The sequence below is a fragment of the Neodiprion pinetum genome, chromosome 1, assembly GCF_021155775.2.
Source record: "Neodiprion pinetum isolate iyNeoPine1 chromosome 1, iyNeoPine1.2, whole genome shotgun sequence".
NCBI classification, from domain to species: Eukaryota; Metazoa; Arthropoda; class Insecta; order Hymenoptera; family Diprionidae; genus Neodiprion; species Neodiprion pinetum.
In genome coordinates, this window is record NC_060232.1 from 23184632 (window position 1) to 23203839 (window position 19208).

The window sequence follows — 19208 nt, forward strand, 5'->3', positions numbered from 1 at the left end:
GCTAATCCAAATTAAAATAAATGAGACACACGTTAATCATGTCAATCGAATCGTAGGATTCCTTTGACGGTCAATTTATTATTGTAATCCGGAAATCATTATTAACAAAATACTTTACCAAAACTTCGCGCCTCCCTTGCGAACTCGGAAGAGGTTATATTCGGACATAATTAGGCTCCTAGCGACATTTTAACCTGCTACTGACCTGGGTTTACCCTGCCTCATGGACTCATTAAGCGGTGTAACAGAACTGATTAGTTGCCCTATCTCAGGGTTACCATACGTACGATAACTATAGTACATGTACGATATATTTACCGTCCGTACGATACACGATTATCGTACTAATTTGTACGATAATTGTACCATATTATGTGAGATTGTCCGATATTTTTGTTTGCTCCTTAGTCGATACGTCAGAACGTCATGCCGGAGCGTCAAGCTTAGGCCCAAACATCGAGGAAAATGAATAAGTACAGCGTAGCAATTTTATTTTCGAAAATTTCATCCTCTATTATTCTGTCTTTTTACCAGCAGTCGGTATTCCGCTTAACCTCCTCGTCAGGACTGTCAGGAGTAAGAATCGATTTATCAACTCAATGCTTTTCTCCTAACAGAAAGGTGTATACCTTAATTTAGTACGATAATTTATAATAATAGACGATAATTAGGACGATAATTTTTTTTACCATCGTACGATAAGTGTACGATAAATTTATGCAGCCTGGTACGATATTTTCGCAACGGCCATCTGGCAACCCTGCCCCATCTACTTCGAAGCATCGACTGCCAAGCGTGAGCGCATGGTTACTCGATGTGGGCACATATTTTGCACCGTGTGCTTGGCAGTTTCTTTGCAAAAGCATGGTGCTGTCTCAAATGATAGTCTGCTGAAAAAATATCTAAATGTCTTCGTGTTTATTTGTAATATTACTTAAGAAGCATGAGGATGAAATAGCTGGAAGTCAACCTCTGCCATCCAAAAGCTAATTTAAATTTAATATCATCGTATAGTCCTAACATAATTTTCTAAAAATTACATAATTTAGCTGTTCTCTTTTTCATTTCTGCCGTGTGTAATGCAGTGATTATTATTGTTATCATCATATTATTATCATTTTTGCTATTATTATTCTTACCATTTTATCAATTCGTCAATAAGAAGAATAATTTGAGGTAAAACTCACAATTATTAATATGATTTAACAAACACGGACTAACATTTTGCGAGATCCGTTGTGAGCCAAATCAGCTTGTCCATAATTTCATATCTTACTACTGTATTCTCTAATTTTCAGAGCTCACGTGAAGTGAAAATTCATGATACAAAATGGTTTCTTTTAGATTTCATCGTCTTCAATACCAAAAACTTTGGCTGATCAGTCAAGGACAGTATTGTAAAGTCACAGTAGATCTTGTGTAATAAATTATTCTGTTATTTTAATGAAAGTTACTGAATTATAAATGAAGAGTTCACAGTACAAATATAACAAAAAATACACAAACCGCATGTATGAATCTGTTCTTACTTTTAATGATGAAATCATGTCCGTTGCAGTTGTTCTTATTCCCTTCCTTGATTGCTTTTTTACATGTTCCAAACTGACAGTAAATATGGATCAATACACCATATAACTTTTGATAATATAAATTTCAAAAATTGTATTTGACACAAAAATTGCTTAAACATGCCTGTTTGCCAAGTGCGCTTCATTAAACGCAAGCTAACAATCACAAAGAAATGAGTGAAACATCGCTATGGGCGTAATCAGTGAGTAAAATTGTTATTGTTAATTAGAATATGTGTCTGGTGAGGCACAATTTTTAAAATTAAAAAAACAACAAACCTTAGTGGAGTCATTTAATTCGTTACAATTGCTTTATTCATTTGGTAATAAAATCAAAGTTAATAATATAAGAACTGGGACTTGAAGGTAAGCAAGCGTATTTTGAATCTCATTAAAGAGATGTTGTCTCGGGATGTGTAAATTCACGTTAGCAAGGTTTAGAAAATTACAGGCTTACTTCCAAGAACCTCATCGTTCCGTGACCACTATTAACGAATCCTCGTAGTAGCCTACAAAAATAATCGTTTCCAGTTAAGAGCCCATCGTTGCACCCTAATCGTAATTAGTCCCCACTTCTGGCAGTACCGACTTCAACACATCAACACTTCGTGCTCACCCACCACTGACCTGAACCGTTCTAACGACCCAACGTCTCACTGTCTCTCGAGGATCTGGTCTGTTCGGACGTTTTCGTAAGGAATATAAGATGTGGATTGTATTTGTGGTGGTTATTGCTACAACAACAAGTGGTAATTATATAAAAAATTCATTCCGAGTTTAGCTCGACTTTGTCAGAATTTCTTTAAAAGTGATGAATACGTTGATAAATTTCGATTATAAATCTAACTAATTCATTCTCATAACAAACGAGCCGAATACGTTTGATTTTGATCTGTATAATGTAAACACTATTCATGTTGTAGATACTGCGATGGTTGTCGCATAACAGTTACAAAATTCAATTATCTGAGTTGAAAGGGTCCGTAAATTTTGACGGTTCTCAACTGCCAGTCATACGGCAAATCGCTATTAACTTGTGGATGAAATGTCAGAATATTCTACCGAATATTGTCCGTTTAACGTTTGATTCTCTGTTTCATACAGTTCGATACTCACTGATGTCACATAAGCGTAGGTGATTTTTGAAAATTTTGCAAAACTCGAAAAATTGTATTTCAGTAGTGGGAATCACTTGTTATTGCGAAAGCTACTGCCCCGATGGCAGAGAGAACGGGACTTGCGAAGAGCAGGTCGGGGGTTACTGCTTCAGCGCGGTCGAGGACGTCTGGGACCCAAAAATAAAAGAATACATTCCTGAGTGGTCATTCGGGTGTCTCCCCCCCGTTGAGCAGAGCCTGATGCAGTGCAAAGGAGATCTAGCGCCACTTTTGAATCAGAGGAGTATAACGTGCTGCAACGACAGGGACTTGTGCAACAAGATGTCCCTCCCGGTATACAAGCCGTGGACCTCAAGGCAACCCGATTCATTTCCCTCAGCAGAAACGATCGTCACAATGGCGGCTTCAGCCTCGGCGTCGATAATCCTGATGATCGTTATCGTCGCCGGCTTCATCGTCTTGCAGCGTCTCCGTAAATCGAAACGCCGAAGGTCCATCATACAGAAGTCATTTCGAAGCAATCTGGAGGAACTCATAGACAAAAGCAGCGGGTCAGGATCCGGTCTTCCCTTACTGGTCCAGAGGACGATAGCTAGGCAGCTGTCGTTATCCAGATGCGTTGGAAAAGGAAGATACGGAGTGTGTTCTTGCTGACTTTGGAATGGCCGTACGATTTATGAGGTGAGTAACCGTCGATTACCTCGGTTAAAAAATTAGAAATTTGGTTTAGTGCCTGGGTTACGAATGTTAGCTTGCTGATGTTTCACGTACAGAAAAAAGATGGGGTATCCAGACTTTGCCTGAAATTTGTTTTTGTGATCTGAACGCAGATATTACGTTGATACGTAAAGGTAACTTATTGTTAGTTAATTGCCGTGAAACGAAAAGCAAGTCAAGAAAAAGAAAAATACTGTACACTTTCAACTATCAACATAAGATGGCTGATTTCGAGGCAATTTGTCAAAATAGACCGCAAGGAATATGTAACGTGCACTTTTATAGACGGTAATTTTGTACGGCTTAAACCTGTTTTACAGTGAATAAATGTCTTCCTAGGAAACGATCGCCAGCAGCCGGTTTAATTTTGCTTATATTGGTGAAGATTGCTCTTTTGAAAACAAAAACAAGTTTTTTTGTAGAATGATAATAACGTTCATCAGTTTTGAGGCGAAAGAAACGATGTAAGGTGTTCATTACATTTTCATTCAGGAAAATCTTGGTGAATACCGATAAATGTGCCTTTTGTTTTCAATTTCCATAGCGATAAGGGCACCGTCGAAATTCCGCCGAACACCAGAGTTGGTACAAAGAGGTACATGGCTCCTGAGATTCTCGAGGAACGTGTAAGCACGAATTTGTTCGAGTCGTTCAAAATGGCTGATATGTACTCCGTCGGTTTGGTTCTCCGGGAAGTCTGCAGACGATGTGGCACTCCTGAAGATGTCTCTTCTTCGCAATCGGCAGAAGCGTATGCTCTAATTTTCTCGTCGTCTAATTTTTCGCTCTTCTATGTCCATCACATTGGTTGGTCGTCCTCTTGATTTATTTTCCAAATCAATAATCACAATCGATTCTTCTAATTTTTCGACACCCTTCGTTGAATTATTTTTACTACCGCTCTGCCGGTTATTCTCCAAAATCACCTTCTTTATATTATTTTTTTCTCTATATTTGCGTTGCTGTTCATTCCGCAAAACACCTCTTTCTCTTGTGGTCAACATCGATCCTGGTCGTCCTCTTACCTGGTTATACGAATATTTGTTGGATATTATTCTATGGCTTATTTGGTTCTTCGCACTTACAATTTTATTTTCCTCTTTCTTTTGTGATACTTCCGACCATCCACCATCTTCATCGCCTTGTCTGCTGCTTGAAACTCCTCCTTTCTCCACTGTCATCGTAAATCCTGGCTGTCCTTTTGACTGTTTGGTGATATATTTAGATTTACTATTATTTGAGTTTTACTTTTCATACTTATTACTCACTATCTGAATTTTATTTTGGTTCTGCAAGACATCAAAGTGTCCACTGTCTCCGTCGCCGGTGAAGAGTAGCGAGAATTGTGTTTCATCTTGTGATCCGATCCGGTGTGGATGAATTTTTTCTTCGCGATACACGATTAAACATATCTTAAAAATGTCCGCAGCTGCAACTAATTCTGCTTCTCCCCCGTATATTCCATTTTTATTCATATGTGATTTGTAATCACCAGGTGACCTAATCACAGCACCGTTTGACTCATTACCTGTAATAAAACCCGCAAATGTAGACCAATTATCCACTATATTTGGAACGATACTCAGTCTCACCTCTGCGTGTCGATCTTGAGTGCCGTTTACACAATACGCCAACGCGCGAAAAAGACAATTCCCGTCGGGAATCATCTTGATAATTTTCGTTTGCATGTTCATTTTTTGCGCGTCAGAAACAGATACCTATAAAGATATTTGTCAAAGACTGTCATAAACAGCCGATGACAGCTGTCAAAGGGTTTGCTAGATGCTTTTTGTTTTGTTTTCGGGATCTCACCCCACCGCCAACTTCATGCGTATACTAAAGTTATTATGATCTTTTTTTTACTATTGTTATTATAATCTTTTTCTACGTTCATTTGTTTGAAACTTTTTTATTAGATAGAGAGATTTATTCACTCGTTTTTATTTATGAGATAAAAGAAATTCGAAAGATAATGTAATATTATTTATACATATATTATTATTTTGTTATGCATTTTTATATTATTAATTGATATTTTATCATTTACTTCGAAAAATATTCTTGACAGTAGAGTTGTCTTTTTAATCGTAGACGGAAAAGAGCATGCGTACTCTCACTCGGTAGCTGCTTCCTCTACTGGATAGAGTAATACGTTCAGTGCTTCTCTGTTGCACTTCGCTTGCTTACTCAAATATTTAAACTTTAAAACGTGTCAACCGCGAGTCTGGATCAATTTTGCTGAGTCAACTTAATACTACCGTGTTCGCAATAAAATTATCTTTATTTTGATATATATTTCAATGAGGTAATAGATGAGTGTAAATTGATAATTCCAACTGACCTGTTTATACTTGTCAAACCGGTGTTGTATGCATATATTATATTTGATAGAAAATATCTTTCATTAGTTAAACGGATGGGTGAAGGTCGATTTTAGTGAGAATCTTAGATTACTATAAACGATAATCAAGGAACAAGTGAAGAGCTAGTTTTATTAATTTCTGTATCGAATTCTACGTAACAGAGTTCACTTCTACACGTACCTTCTTTCAAAGTATCCCGTTTTGTCCTCATGGAAGGACATCTGCAACAGTTTTCAGTATAAAATAACCTACATAATAACAAAACGGTTTTCTAGAAAGATAATACAAAAACCAACCCATTCGTGATGGATAATATTACCACTCAATTTACATGCGTCAAATTTGGACTCCAGGGAATTCGTCAGTACGAGAGAATTGAACGCAGCCAATTTTCACAGCCGCTCGTGTGTACATATTAACGTGTCATGCGACTTTGAAGCGTCAGAACAATCGCAATACTAGAACAGTTAACTTTGACAAGTCAAGTTACAGTGTCGAGTGTAAATTTTGTCTCAAATTAAACTTATAGTATTTTTGCACTTCAATGAATATCTGTGTCTCGTATAATTAATTATCAGAGTTTTCGGACACCTGAAATATCTGCAAGGGGCAAATCGCGATCAAGTATGAGCCAAACTACGAGAAGACAAGAGAGAAGAGTAATTAATTTTGTGAACGAACAATCGGACAATTTCAGAAGAATGTCGGAACTTTTACAGAACATATCTGCGGATATTGAGCTCCTCCAGAACGATACCGGTTCTAAATCAGCGAGTAGCGCAGATGAATTCGTGTGCTTACAAGGTATATCGATAATTATTCACTCAACTGATCTATAAATCACAAATATTATTGCATTGAAACATAAAAATTATTTAAAAGTAGTAATCTAGGTCTTAAACGTGGTTTGGTTTTGTTAGAATCTGTAACTTTGACTTAGCCTAATACTGTCGGCATAAATGTGGTGAATAATATAATTTTTTCGATTTTTTCTTTTAAAGATTTGTGCTCTTCTCCTGACTTCTTGGAAGAGCAGCGAGCAATACTGCGAGATTTCGAAATGGCCAAGCCTAGAACTGCGGAAAAGAATGGAAGTCCACAATCAGAGCGTCGAGAAAATCACGGATGTTCACGTCGTAGCAGCATTGGAGTGAAACTCAGCTGTCCTGTCTGTCTCGAGAACTTGTCGTCCGTGAAATGCTGCAACATAAAAATGGTGACAGAGTGCGGACATATATTTTGCAAGTGTTGTATCGAGGATATATGCGCGAGTGATGAGGCAAAAGGGCTGGAACCTTTGTGCCCCGTTTGTCGTGAAGAAATTGGCGATTTGCGGAAAATTTATTTTTAACGCGGACAAGTGTATAACTTATAATCTTGTGGCATTTTAAACAGATCAAAATTTTAGAGTCACACTGTAAAACAATAAGGAACTTTGTAGTTTTATTATTATTGTATTAGACATATAAATCTCACTTCGTTCCGTACACATACAAATAAGATATAACGTGTACCAATCAAACTAGTGAAATAAAGAATAATTTTTTATTGTTACACTCTTAATCCACATGCCTCGTGGATCCCCTCCTTCATTATCAGAATACATTACAGATATCAGAAACTAGGTGAGCATTTCCAGTTTCTAGCTTACCGCACAATTAATTAAATTTGTCTGTTGTTCGCTTATTGACACTTGCGATTGAAATAATTTATTATCAAATATATCATTCAAATCTGAGTACAGAGAGATATTATATTGTTATGAGACACTAAACGCGAGAACTTTGAAGAACTGAACTGCTCGATAGAAAAAAAAGAATACCTACCAGTATTTTTGACGCACTTATTCAATCTTTAGTAAATATTTAAAGTATCCCTGTGGCGCACGCGTGCATGGCAGGTGGCTTACCTAGATTACTGTTCAGATTACTTTGTTTTATAATGAAGGAAGAACAAGGATAAACCATGCCAGCGGTTGAAGAAAATAAAACAAAATTGCATGATATAAAGAAAATGTATGAAACAATTTAGAATGTACCTAATATACAATAGCAGAGGATATTGGGGATGTGACGATGTGTGAGTTACATGTATATAATTAGCTACGTATCAACATGTAAATTCGCAGCACGAAACCATACCGTTATTATTCGCAGGCACACTTGACAGATCTCAAGTTTTCGTTAAGTTCATGTATGTACACATCAGCATAATATCTCTACAAGCCTGATTTCTGTAAGGAACGTTTGTCAGTTTGCTTTCCGTTGATCGCACAGTCAGACGTTGGCTTCTTACACCAATTATTAAACGATTATTAATACGACTGATTACAGTATCTGATAATTATCATCGAAAGGTGCAACAATTATTTAATTTTGACGAGATCGTGATAGTAAATTTTGTCGTCAATAGTAACTCAACCTCTACATAAATTTAAAAAAATGACCGGGCTGTTCTCCGGCATCATCGGCAGTCTTGTAGGATCCGGAATCCAGGCTGCAGTCGGTGGGATTCCGATACCGGAAGATGCATCGAAGGCCTTAGACGTGCTACGTGTTGGCGGATTGCCGATACCCCCTGCAAATTGGTTTTCGACAAATGCAACATCGTCGAACAAACAAAACCAACAGCTGCACGATTGCGACAAAATTGAACATCACATCGCCGGAGCCTGGCAGGTCATTGGTCAGGGGATGCAGGTTGCTAAGGTTCTGGGAGACGTTCTTAGTCCTCGAAGTGAAGCTGCACAAGCCAAAGGTCACTATAATTGCAACATATTATAAAATGTCAAGTTTGTGAGAATTCATTTTTCATAGTTTAATTGCAATCGTTTGATCCATAGCTTGGACTCCTCGTGATGATCTGCTTCGAGCCAATCCATCGTACCACACATCGGCACATGTTAATCGCCATTTGCTAGGGCCGGCAGTCAAACTGCCAAAAAAAGATTGTAGGTGTCAATGTCTGCGGGCTTGTGTTAATACGCCGTCAACATCAGGCCTTCGCACTTCTTCTACCACTAAGCTGAGAGAGAACGTTTGTTTTCCTCCAAAGCCAACGGATAACAAGAGAACGAGGAAGATGGAGAACTTTGGTAATTCATTGTCTCATTGCCAGAAAAATGCGGACATTTATAGCGTGGGAAGAGAGAATATTCGTCAAACAGCGAATAGGAATGAAAGTAAGCGTTTGGCGACAGCCGGTAAAATGTTGCCGAAAGGCCAACTCGAAAGGCAAACAAGGTCGACTCTTACCAAACAGTCTCAGTTACCTAATTCGCAAAAAAAGACAACCAATATTCAACACAAGACTTGCGAGTCAGGTGTTAAGAAATGTTTGTATTGTCAAGTTCAGATTAAGAAAATAAACAAATCGGGGTTGATGCCCTGCGGACATGCTTTTTGCCAGAGATGCTTGACGAGTCAAAGACCTCTGAAATGTCCAAAATGTGACCGCAAATACGAAGTAATTTAATCCTCAAAGTTGAAAATATTTACTGGATCGTTGTTTAATTTGAATTACCAAATTTAATTTTTATTTACTCATGAAAATGATAGTAGAAATTTATATATAATAGAGTTCATCAAACGAGGTTTACTATTGTAGTGTTTTAATATACGACCGGGTACCTTTTTAACATTTCTGTGACTTACTTCATGCCGTCAGGTTAAACGGCATGATTAGTAAATGACAGAGTGATATGAGAGATTTAAATTTTGATTTACATATTAGGTACACGTAGATTAATGCAACTCTAATTAGCAGAATGCATATTTCTAAAATATTTAACATATGAAATACGATGTAATATAATTGAATATCACTAGACTAATCTGGGTGCTAAATTCGATAACAGACTTCAGGCCTCTGCATTTTCAAAATGCGACCTGAAATATGAAGCAATTTAAGCCTCAAAATTTAAAATGTTTATTGCATCTTTGTTCAATTTGAATTACCAAATTTAATTTTTACTTATAAATGTTAATGAAAGCATGTTATAATTTTATTTGTTTTTGCGCAGCAATTTGTCAAATGGTTATTTGTGTAACTTTTGTATTGTCGCTGTATTGATTTAATTACTCATGAAAATGATAGTAGAAATTTATGTATAATATAGTCTATCAAACGAGGTTTACCATTGTGGTGTTTTAATGTGTGACCGGAAACGTTTATATCATGTTTGTGAATTACCTTATGCAGTCAGGTTAAACGGCATGATCAGTAAATGTCAGGTTGAAATTAAAGATTAGAATATTGGATTACATATTAAGTACATCTAGATTAATGCACCTCTCATTATCAGTATATATATTTCTAAAAATTTTAACCTATGAAATACGACGTAATATAATTAAATATCACCAGACTACTCTAGGTACTAAATTCAATAATAGCTGTGTAACGGATAGTGATTTTTAGATCAGACTAAATTTTTGTTTGAATACGTATAACTCACGACAGAAGAATTTGTTATTCGTATTAAGTTATGATAAATTATGACCAACATTTTTTTAAACTTACGATATCCACGTACATGTCCTTGATATTTATGATAATATTATCCATTGTTGTTGATAACAAAATGATTTGTACTGATATATGCTTAAAAAAGACTATTATGTATCTTTTCTGTATATTCCCTTATTTTTAATACCTACTGGATCTAAATTGTTTTTATTATCACACAAATATCTCTTAGATTACATAGATTGTATTTCTTATACATTTTATTTATTCAACAATATTATATGCATTCCATCTTTGAAGTCAATATCAACCGTGATCTTTGTTTTTATTTAAAGTATGAACTTACCCTAAAACTTACCTTAAAAAATAGACCAATATACCCAATTTTTCAAATGGAATGAAAATCCGAAAATCAATGACGCGAGTAGACTAAGTTATACGAAATAAAATAGGATAATTTAAACATTCAATCATTCATAAGATGTACCAAATATTCGCAAAGTTGATAGCGGAACATTAAACTAGATTTTGAAATAGGTGCTCAACTGACTACCGTTGTCTCAAACAGCGATACCGGGAACGGTTCTCCGTTCAACGAGAGAACAGCCTAAGAATTGAGCGAAAATTCGTCCGTTTCGGTCAGGTCTCCGCCCACAGAATAGTCATCTATCCCCTCCACACCGGAATCGGATCCGACGTTCAACCAGGAGCGGCAGCGGAGCCCCGGCATTTGAAACGTAACGGTTACTGTTAATAGTCCAGAGTTAAGCTCAAACGATAGTTATTTAAAAAGTGATTCGTATTGGAAATAAAAAGTGATTAGTGATAGATAGAATGGCAGAAGCTCGATACGAAGAAAGACCGTTATCTCCCGTGAAGAAAAATAAAAACGGTCAGGTAAATACAGATAAACAAAGAGTAGTATTTCACTACCTACTGTTTGCTACCGTTTAATTTCATTATCTACTCTGTTTCGGCAAAGTAGCTATGCATAAGTTTAAACAAAAGTATTTCGCCTTCATCACGTTCTCATTTCACTCGCTGTTTGAAATCATCCTCACGTATGTACTCACTCTCGCGCGCATTATTTACCTGTCCGTTTCTACCTCAAATTTAGCCGCTTTCCCGTGTTGCGACTCAAAACAAATCAGCGCTGTATCTTATGTCCTATTATCTACTGTTGCAAAATCATGTCTGTGTATCATCTATGTGTATTCTCACCTTGTAACACCTCAGTTGTCGTTCTGTTCACTCGCGGTATATATCGTATTACTTTCGTATCCTCATCAAACAATAAAGTATCCTCTATTGATAGTTGAACAGAATATATTTTTAATTATAATCCCGCTTCCTCGCTACAGTCAGTCATCAATAATCCGCGGGTCCCACGTCAACAATCCAATTTCTATTGTCATCTCTACATACATACTCTTTACTATCATTTAATGCTTTTGTTTTTCGTTGTTATGGTTTCAGCTAATCCATGAAAATCAGAAAGTTATTCTAATGAATGTTTACAAAACATTAAAGCAAGACTATCCACATATGTCGCAGGAACAGAAGATACAGAAATTAAGCCGAATGACGGGATTCGGAAGAAGAAGCACCAGGCGGATTGTAATAGAGTACATCAGAACTGGTCGAGTGTTAAAACCAAATTTCAAAGAACGTGCCGGTTGGATAGAAGATAAGACCAACGAGTGCGATAAAAATGCGATACGGCGAATGATTCATGATTTCTATCGAAATAACGAAATGCCAACAGTGGATAAAGTTCTAGACGCCGTGAATGACGACAAAGACCTTCAGGAATTCAAGCAGCCGGGCTTCTGCAAGTTATTGCAGAAATTGAATTTTTATAGTATCAAACGACGTGGCAGTAGCGTCCTGATAGAGAATGAAGACCTCATCGTGTGGCGAAGAAACTATCTAAGAACAATTACACAGTACCGGATGGAGGGTCGGTCGATTTATTATCTGGACGAAATGTTGGTCAAAGTAGGTGATGTTCAAAACAAGTTTGCGTTTAACGATACAACAAGCGTAATTCTTCAACATATCGGCAGTGCAGCGGGTTTTGTACCTGGTGCGCTATTATGCACCGAATCGAAGAAATATCCAGATTACTACCGCGAATTGTACGAATTTACGTTCCTGAATTGGTTTAAACGTGTTTTACCGTTGCTTGACGAAAACTGTGTGATTGTTATGGACAATGATCCACCGCATTGCATGAAACAAGAGTTGCTACCAGACACTTTGTGGACGAAAGAAGCCATCATAGGGTGGTTACAAAATAAAGGGGCAGTAGTAGACTATACGATGGCGAAGGCTGAACTCCTGCATATCGTCGGACTCGGAAAGGAAAAATTCAATAGATACGCGATTGAAGAACTGGCAAATAAAGCTAATAAAACTGTGCTCAGACTTCCGCCGTATCACTGTGAGCTCAATCCGATGCAAATGGCATGGTCGATGATGAAAGTATACGTAAAAACCGTTGATACCTCCGTCATATTTAAAGACATGAAGGCATTTCTCGAACAAGGAGTTGCTCAAATAACGGCCCAACACTGGAACAATTTTGTTAAACACGCAATAAATGAAGAAAACAAATTATGGGAGATAGACGACATCGCAGACAGAGTCCATGATAAAATCCCACTATTCTCAACTAACGTGAACGCTGAAACAGATTTCTGGACCGAAGGTAGCGATTAATACCATGCATTACTTGCCAATGTTTTCCTTCTTTGGTGTGATTATTTGTACATATTATTTATCCTGTAAATGACCTCAAAATTTGAATACTAATAAACAAATTTTATATAAAATTACAAGCATTAAGATTGCGTATTATATTGTGCTCAAATTATTCCATCTATCTTATTTCCTACATAAAAATAATGCACGAGGCCCAAACTGCACGTATACGTTACTGGGGAGCGCGCTACGCATTTCCCGCTCTCTATCGCCACTTCACCCTCCGATGAGCGAAGTAAGTCTATTCTCTCGTTGGACGGGAGTCATTTGATTCAAAAGTAAAAATATGAACAGTGCTTTTATTTAATAACGTAAGTATAACGCGTACTCAATTTCATCGGTAGAAACCCTTCACTCGTGCTTCAACACATCAGTTTTATCCTTTTGTACTGCGATAATTGACGTCAAATATTTCTTGTAATATGTTTCATTCTTCGGTTAAGTGAGTTTATTTTACGGCATGCTTGATTTGCCATTGCTTTTTTCATTTGCCATTCGTGTTGAAGCCGGTATTTTCATTCCGATTATCACTTAAATATGGACTTAACATAATTAAATACTTATCTTAGGAATATATTTGATAATTTGACACTTCAACAGCGCTATTTAGTGAAGATCGCTTGTATCATTAAATTATTTGACGGTTTGCTGTGCATAATATACCGTGCATTCATGAGAAAAGTGCGCACCTTATGCGCGTGCGTTAAGCCGTTCGAATTTTATTGGCTGACAGTTACCACCTGATTGTGCAGCCGAGGCAATACCAATCGCAACTGTCAGAAAATGTCCCTAGAAGCCCACCGTTACCTGTGGGCAACTGCTGTCGGTGTTGTTTTACGACAAACAGTTGGTCGATGCACAGCTAATCCAAATTAAAATAAATGAGACACACGTTAATCATGTCAATCGAATCGTAGGATTCCTTTGACGGTCAATTTATTATTGTAATCCGGAAATCATTATTAACAAAATACTTTACCAAAACTTCGCGCCTCCCTTGCGAACTCGGAAGAGGTTATATTCGGACATAATTAGGCTCCTAGCGACATTTTAACCTGCTACTGACCTGGGTTTACCCTGCCTCATGGACTCATTAAGCGGTGTAACAGAACTGATTAGTTGCCCTATCTCAGGGTTACCATACGTACGATAACTATAGTACATGTACGATATATTTACCGTCCGTACGATACACGATTATCGTACTAATTTGTACGATAATTGTACCATATTATGTGAGATTGTCCGATATTTTTGTTTGCTCCTTAGTCGATACGTCAGAACGTCATGCCGGAGCGTCAAGCTTAGGCCCAAACATCGAGGAAAATGAATAAGTACAGCGTAGCAATTTTATTTTCGAAAATTTCATCCTCTATTATTCTGTCTTTTTACCAGCAGTCGGTATTCCGCTTAACCTCCTCGTCAGGACTGTCAGGAGTAAGAATCGATTTATCAACTCAATGCTTTTCTCCTAACAGAAAGGTGTATACCTTAATTTAGTACGATAATTTATAATAATAGACGATAATTAGGACGATAATTTTTTTTACCATCGTACGATAAGTGTACGATAAATTTATGCAGCCTGGTACGATATTTTCGCAACGGCCATCTGGCAACCCTGCCCCATCTACTTCGAAGCATCGACTGCCAAGCGTGAGCGCATGGTTACTCGATGTGGGCACATATTTTGCACCGTGTGCTTGGCAGTTTCTTTGCAAAAGCATGGTGCTGTCTCAAATGATAGTCTGCTGAAAAAATATCTAAATGTCTTCGTGTTTATTTGTAATATTACTTAAGAAGCATGAGGATGAAATAGCTGGAAGTCAACCTCTGCCATCCAAAAGCTAATTTAAATTTAATATCATCGTATAGTCCTAACATAATTTTCTAAAAATTACATAATTTAGCTGTTCTCTTTTTCATTTCTGCCGTGTGTAATGCAGTGATTATTATTGTTATCATCATATTATTATCATTTTTGCTATTATTATTCTTACCATTTTATCAATTCGTCAATAAGAAGAATAATTTGAGGTAAAACTCACAATTATTAATATGATTTAACAAACACGGACTAACATTTTGCGAGATCCGTTGTGAGCCAAATCAGCTTGTCCATAATTTCATATCTTACTACTGTATTCTCTAATTTTCAGAGCTCACGTGAAGTGAAAATTCATGATACAAAATGGTTTCTTTTAGATTTCATCGTCTTCAATACCAAAAACTTTGGCTGATCAGTCAAGGACAGTATTGTAAAGTCACAGTAGATCTTGTGTAATAAATTATTCTGTTATTTTAATGAAAGTTACTGAATTATAAATGAAGAGTTCACAGTACAAATATAACAAAAAATACACAAACCGCATGTATGAATCTGTTCTTACTTTTAATGATGAAATCATGTCCGTTGCAGTTGTTCTTATTCCCTTCCTTGATTGCTTTTTTACATGTTCCAAACTGACAGTAAATATGGATCAATACACCATATAACTTTTGATAATATAAATTTCAAAAATTGTATTTGACACAAAAATTGCTTAAACATGCCTGTTTGCCAAGTGCGCTTCATTAAACGCAAGCTAACAATCACAAAGAAATGAGTGAAACATCGCTATGGGCGTAATCAGTGAGTAAAATTGTTATTGTTAATTAGAATATGTGTCTGGTGAGGCACAATTTTTAAAATTAAAAAAACAACAAACCTTAGTGGAGTCATTTAATTCGTTACAATTGCTTTATTCATTTGGTAATAAAATCAAAGTTAATAATATAAGAACTGGGACTTGAAGGTAAGCAAGCGTATTTTGAATCTCATTAAAGAGATGTTGTCTCGGGATGTGTAAATTCACGTTAGCAAGGTTTAGAAAATTACAGGCTTACTTCCAAGAACCTCATCGTTCCGTGACCACTATTAACGAATCCTCGTAGTAGCCTACAAAAATAATCGTTTCCAGTTAAGAGCCCATCGTTGCACCCTAATCGTAATTAGTCCCCACTTCTGGCAGTACCGACTTCAACACATCAACACTTCGTGCTCACCCACCACTGACCTGAACCGTTCTAACGACCCAACGTCTCACTGTCTCTCGAGGATCTGGTCTGTTCGGACGTTTTCGTAAGGAATATAAGATGTGGATTGTATTTGTGGTGGTTATTGCTACAACAACAAGTGGTAATTATATAAAAAATTCATTCCGAGTTTAGCTCGACTTTGTCAGAATTTCTTTAAAAGTGATGAATACGTTGATAAATTTCGATTATAAATCTAACTAATTCATTCTCATAACAAACGAGCCGAATACGTTTGATTTTGATCTGTATAATGTAAACACTATTCATGTTGTAGATACTGCGATGGTTGTCGCATAACAGTTACAAAATTCAATTATCTGAGTTGAAAGGGTCCGTAAATTTTGACGGTTCTCAACTGCCAGTCATACGGCAAATCGCTATTAACTTGTGGATGAAATGTCAGAATATTCTACCGAATATTGTCCGTTTAACGTTTGATTCTCTGTTTCATACAGTTCGATACTCACTGATGTCACATAAGCGTAGGTGATTTTTGAAAATTTTGCAAAACTCGAAAAATTGTATTTCAGTAGTGGGAATCACTTGTTATTGCGAAAGCTACTGCCCCGATGGCAGAGAGAACGGGACTTGCGAAGAGCAGGTCGGGGGTTACTGCTTCAGCGCGGTCGAGGACGTCTGGGACCCAAAAATAAAAGAATACATTCCTGAGTGGTCATTCGGGTGTCTCCCCCCCGTTGAGCAGAGCCTGATGCAGTGCAAAGGAGATCTAGCGCCACTTTTGAATCAGAGGAGTATAACGTGCTGCAACGACAGGGACTTGTGCAACAAGATGTCCCTCCCGGTATACAAGCCGTGGACCTCAAGGCAACCCGATTCATTTCCCTCAGCAGAAACGATCGTCACAATGGCGGCTTCAGCCTCGGCGTCGATAATCCTGATGATCGTTATCGTCGCCGGCTTCATCGTCTTGCAGCGTCTCCGTAAATCGAAACGCCGAAGGTCCATCATACAGAAGTCATTTCGAAGCAATCTGGAGGAACTCATAGACAAAAGCAGCGGGTCAGGATCCGGTCTTCCCTTACTGGTCCAGAGGACGATAGCTAGGCAGCTGTCGTTATCCAGATGCGTTGGAAAAGGAAGATACGGCGAGGTCTGGCTTGCTACTTGGCGAGGCGAGAGAGTCGCCGTCAAGGTATTTTTCACTCTGGAGGAAGCCTCCTGGTTTCGGGAGACCGAGATCTATCAGACGGTCCTCATGAGACACGAGAACATCCTCGGATTCATCGCGGCCGATATCAAGGGCACCGGGACATGGACTCAGATGCTGTTGATTACCGATTACCACGAACGGGGTTCACTCCATGATTACTTGCAGACCACGGTTCTCGACCACTCGGCCCTGCTGACTATCTGCTTCTCAATTGCCTCCGGGATGTCCCATCTTCACATGGAAATTTTTGGTACTAGAGGAAAGCCGGCCATTGCACATCGCGACGTCAAGAGCAGGAACATCCTCGTCAAGTTGAACGGAGAGTGTGTTCTTGCTGACTTTGGAATGGCCGTACGATTTATGAGGTGAGTAACCGTCGATTACCTCGGTTAAAAAATTAGAAATTTGGTTTAGTGCCTGGGTTACGAATGTTAGCTTGCTGATGTTTCACGTACAGAAAAAGATAGGGTATCCAGACTTTGCCTGAAATTTGTTTTTGTGATCTGAACGCAGATATTACGTTGATACGTAAAGGTAACTTATTGTTAGTTAATTGCCGTGAAACGAAAAGCAAGTCAAGCAAAAGAAAAATACTGTACACTTTCAACTATCAACATAAGATGGCTGATTTCGAGGCAATTTGTCAAAATAGACCGCAAGGAATATGTAACGTGCACTTTTATAGACGGTAATTTTGTACGGCTTAAACCTGTTTTACAGTAAATAAATGTCTTCCTAGGAAACGATCGCCAGCAGCCGGTTTAGTTTTGCTTATATTGGTGAAGATTGTTCTTTTGAAAACAAAAACAAGTTTTTTTGTAGAATGATAATAACGTTCATCAGTTTTGAGGCGAAAGAAACGATGTAAGGTGTTCATTACATTTTCATTCAGGAAAATCTTGGTGAATACCGATAAATGTGCCTTTTGTTTTCAATTCCTATAGCGATAAGGGCACCGTCGAAATTCCACCGAACACCAGAGTTGGTACAAAGAGGTACATGGCTCCTGAGATTCTCGAGGAACGTGTAAGCACGAATTTGTTCGAGTCGTTCAAAATGGCTGATATGTACTCCGTCGGTTTGGTTTTCTGGGAAGTCTGCAGACGATATGGCACTCCTGAAGATGTCTCTTCTTCGCAATCGGCAGAAGCGTATGCTCTGCCGTATCACGATGTTGTACCCGGAGATCCTTCCTTCGAAGACATGAGGCTTGCGATATGCGTGAAAAAATTGCGCCCACAAATACCATCGAGGTGGAAAAGTGATTCGGTATGTATTACTGTAGACTATGTATTTAGAATAAAAATAATGCTCACTTTTGATGTTCTTACGCTTGATCAATTGTCTAGTAGCATAAATGGATCTGAAACTGAAAGAGGATTATCTGGATTACATATAAAACATATATCAAACACATCGATTTTTTCTCACAGATTTTGGCACCCCTCAGCAAGGTTATGGCTGAATGTTGGCACGAAAATCCGGCTGTAAGGCTGACGGCGCTCAGAGTTAAAAAAACTCTTGCAATGCTGCGTAGCAATATCATGATTAAAGACGATTTAGTTTAAGACCTTAGTAAAATATCGAATTTTTGATATTATTATCTTTTGTTGCATAGAACTCTTGTTAAATGATATATATATTTTCATATCACCAAGCTCAAATTTTATGATTCCAACTGAGATGAACAATTTTCAGTACAAAGAGTGTCAAGAAATTCTTTTCACGTTATTCTTCATTGTTCAGTACCACAAAACTGTGTTGTGTGCGAGTAGAATTTATGATTAGCTTATGGAGAAAATATATCGGTCAAAGTAAACGATTGCTCGAAAAAGATAGGACTTGTAAAAAGAAACATTTTTTGACGAGATCAATACGTCTCTTGTAACTATTGATTTGATATAAATTAGAGTTCGGTACAGTAATTGAAGTACTGAATTTAAGAAAATTTATACATATTATA

At 37.6% G+C, this 19208-nt stretch overlaps 4 protein-coding genes across 5 annotated transcripts; all 4 read left to right on the top strand.

Annotated features, from left to right (window-relative positions):
• The first annotated feature begins 2181 nt into the window (after positions 1–2181).
• LOC124212018 (bone morphogenetic protein receptor type-1B-like) lies at positions 2182–4227 on the top strand. Its single transcript, XM_069138170.1, has 4 exons — positions 2182–2317; positions 2748–3335; positions 3517–3547; positions 3948–4227. Exons 1-4 carry the CDS (start codon positions 2275–2277, stop codon positions 4225–4227), a joined length of 942 nt encoding a protein of 313 aa, XP_068994271.1. The 5' UTR covers positions 2182–2274.
• A 3739-nt stretch (positions 4228–7966) lies between these two features.
• LOC124212008 (uncharacterized) lies at positions 7967–10507 on the top strand. Its single transcript, XM_046611684.2, has 2 exons — positions 7967–8523; positions 8609–10507. The coding sequence occupies exons 1-2, from the start codon at positions 8208–8210 to the stop codon at positions 9238–9240; spliced, it is 948 nt and encodes a 315-aa protein (XP_046467640.1). The 5' UTR covers positions 7967–8207; the 3' UTR covers positions 9241–10507.
• Positions 10508–10847: 340 nt separating this feature from the next.
• On the top strand, positions 10848–13054 carry LOC124211991 (uncharacterized). 2 transcript variants are annotated; one of them, XM_046611646.2, is made up of 2 exons: positions 10848–11130; positions 11788–13054. In XM_046611646.2, exons 1-2 carry the CDS (start codon positions 11068–11070, stop codon positions 12952–12954), a joined length of 1230 nt encoding a protein of 409 aa, XP_046467602.1. In that variant the 5' UTR covers positions 10848–11067; the 3' UTR covers positions 12955–13054. The 2 variants fall into 2 exon arrangements, with proteins under 2 accessions (XP_046467602.1, XP_046467595.1); XM_046611639.2 differs by having other exon boundaries at positions 10849–11130; positions 11710–13054.
• Positions 13055–16038: 2984 nt separating this feature from the next.
• LOC124211985 (bone morphogenetic protein receptor type-1B-like) lies at positions 16039–19064 on the top strand. The gene is made up of 4 exons (XM_046611627.2): positions 16039–16174; positions 16605–17610; positions 18190–18514; positions 18679–19064. The coding sequence occupies exons 1-4, from the start codon at positions 16132–16134 to the stop codon at positions 18811–18813; spliced, it is 1509 nt and encodes a 502-aa protein (XP_046467583.1). The 5' UTR covers positions 16039–16131; the 3' UTR covers positions 18814–19064.
• Positions 19065–19208: the final 144 nt, after the last annotated feature.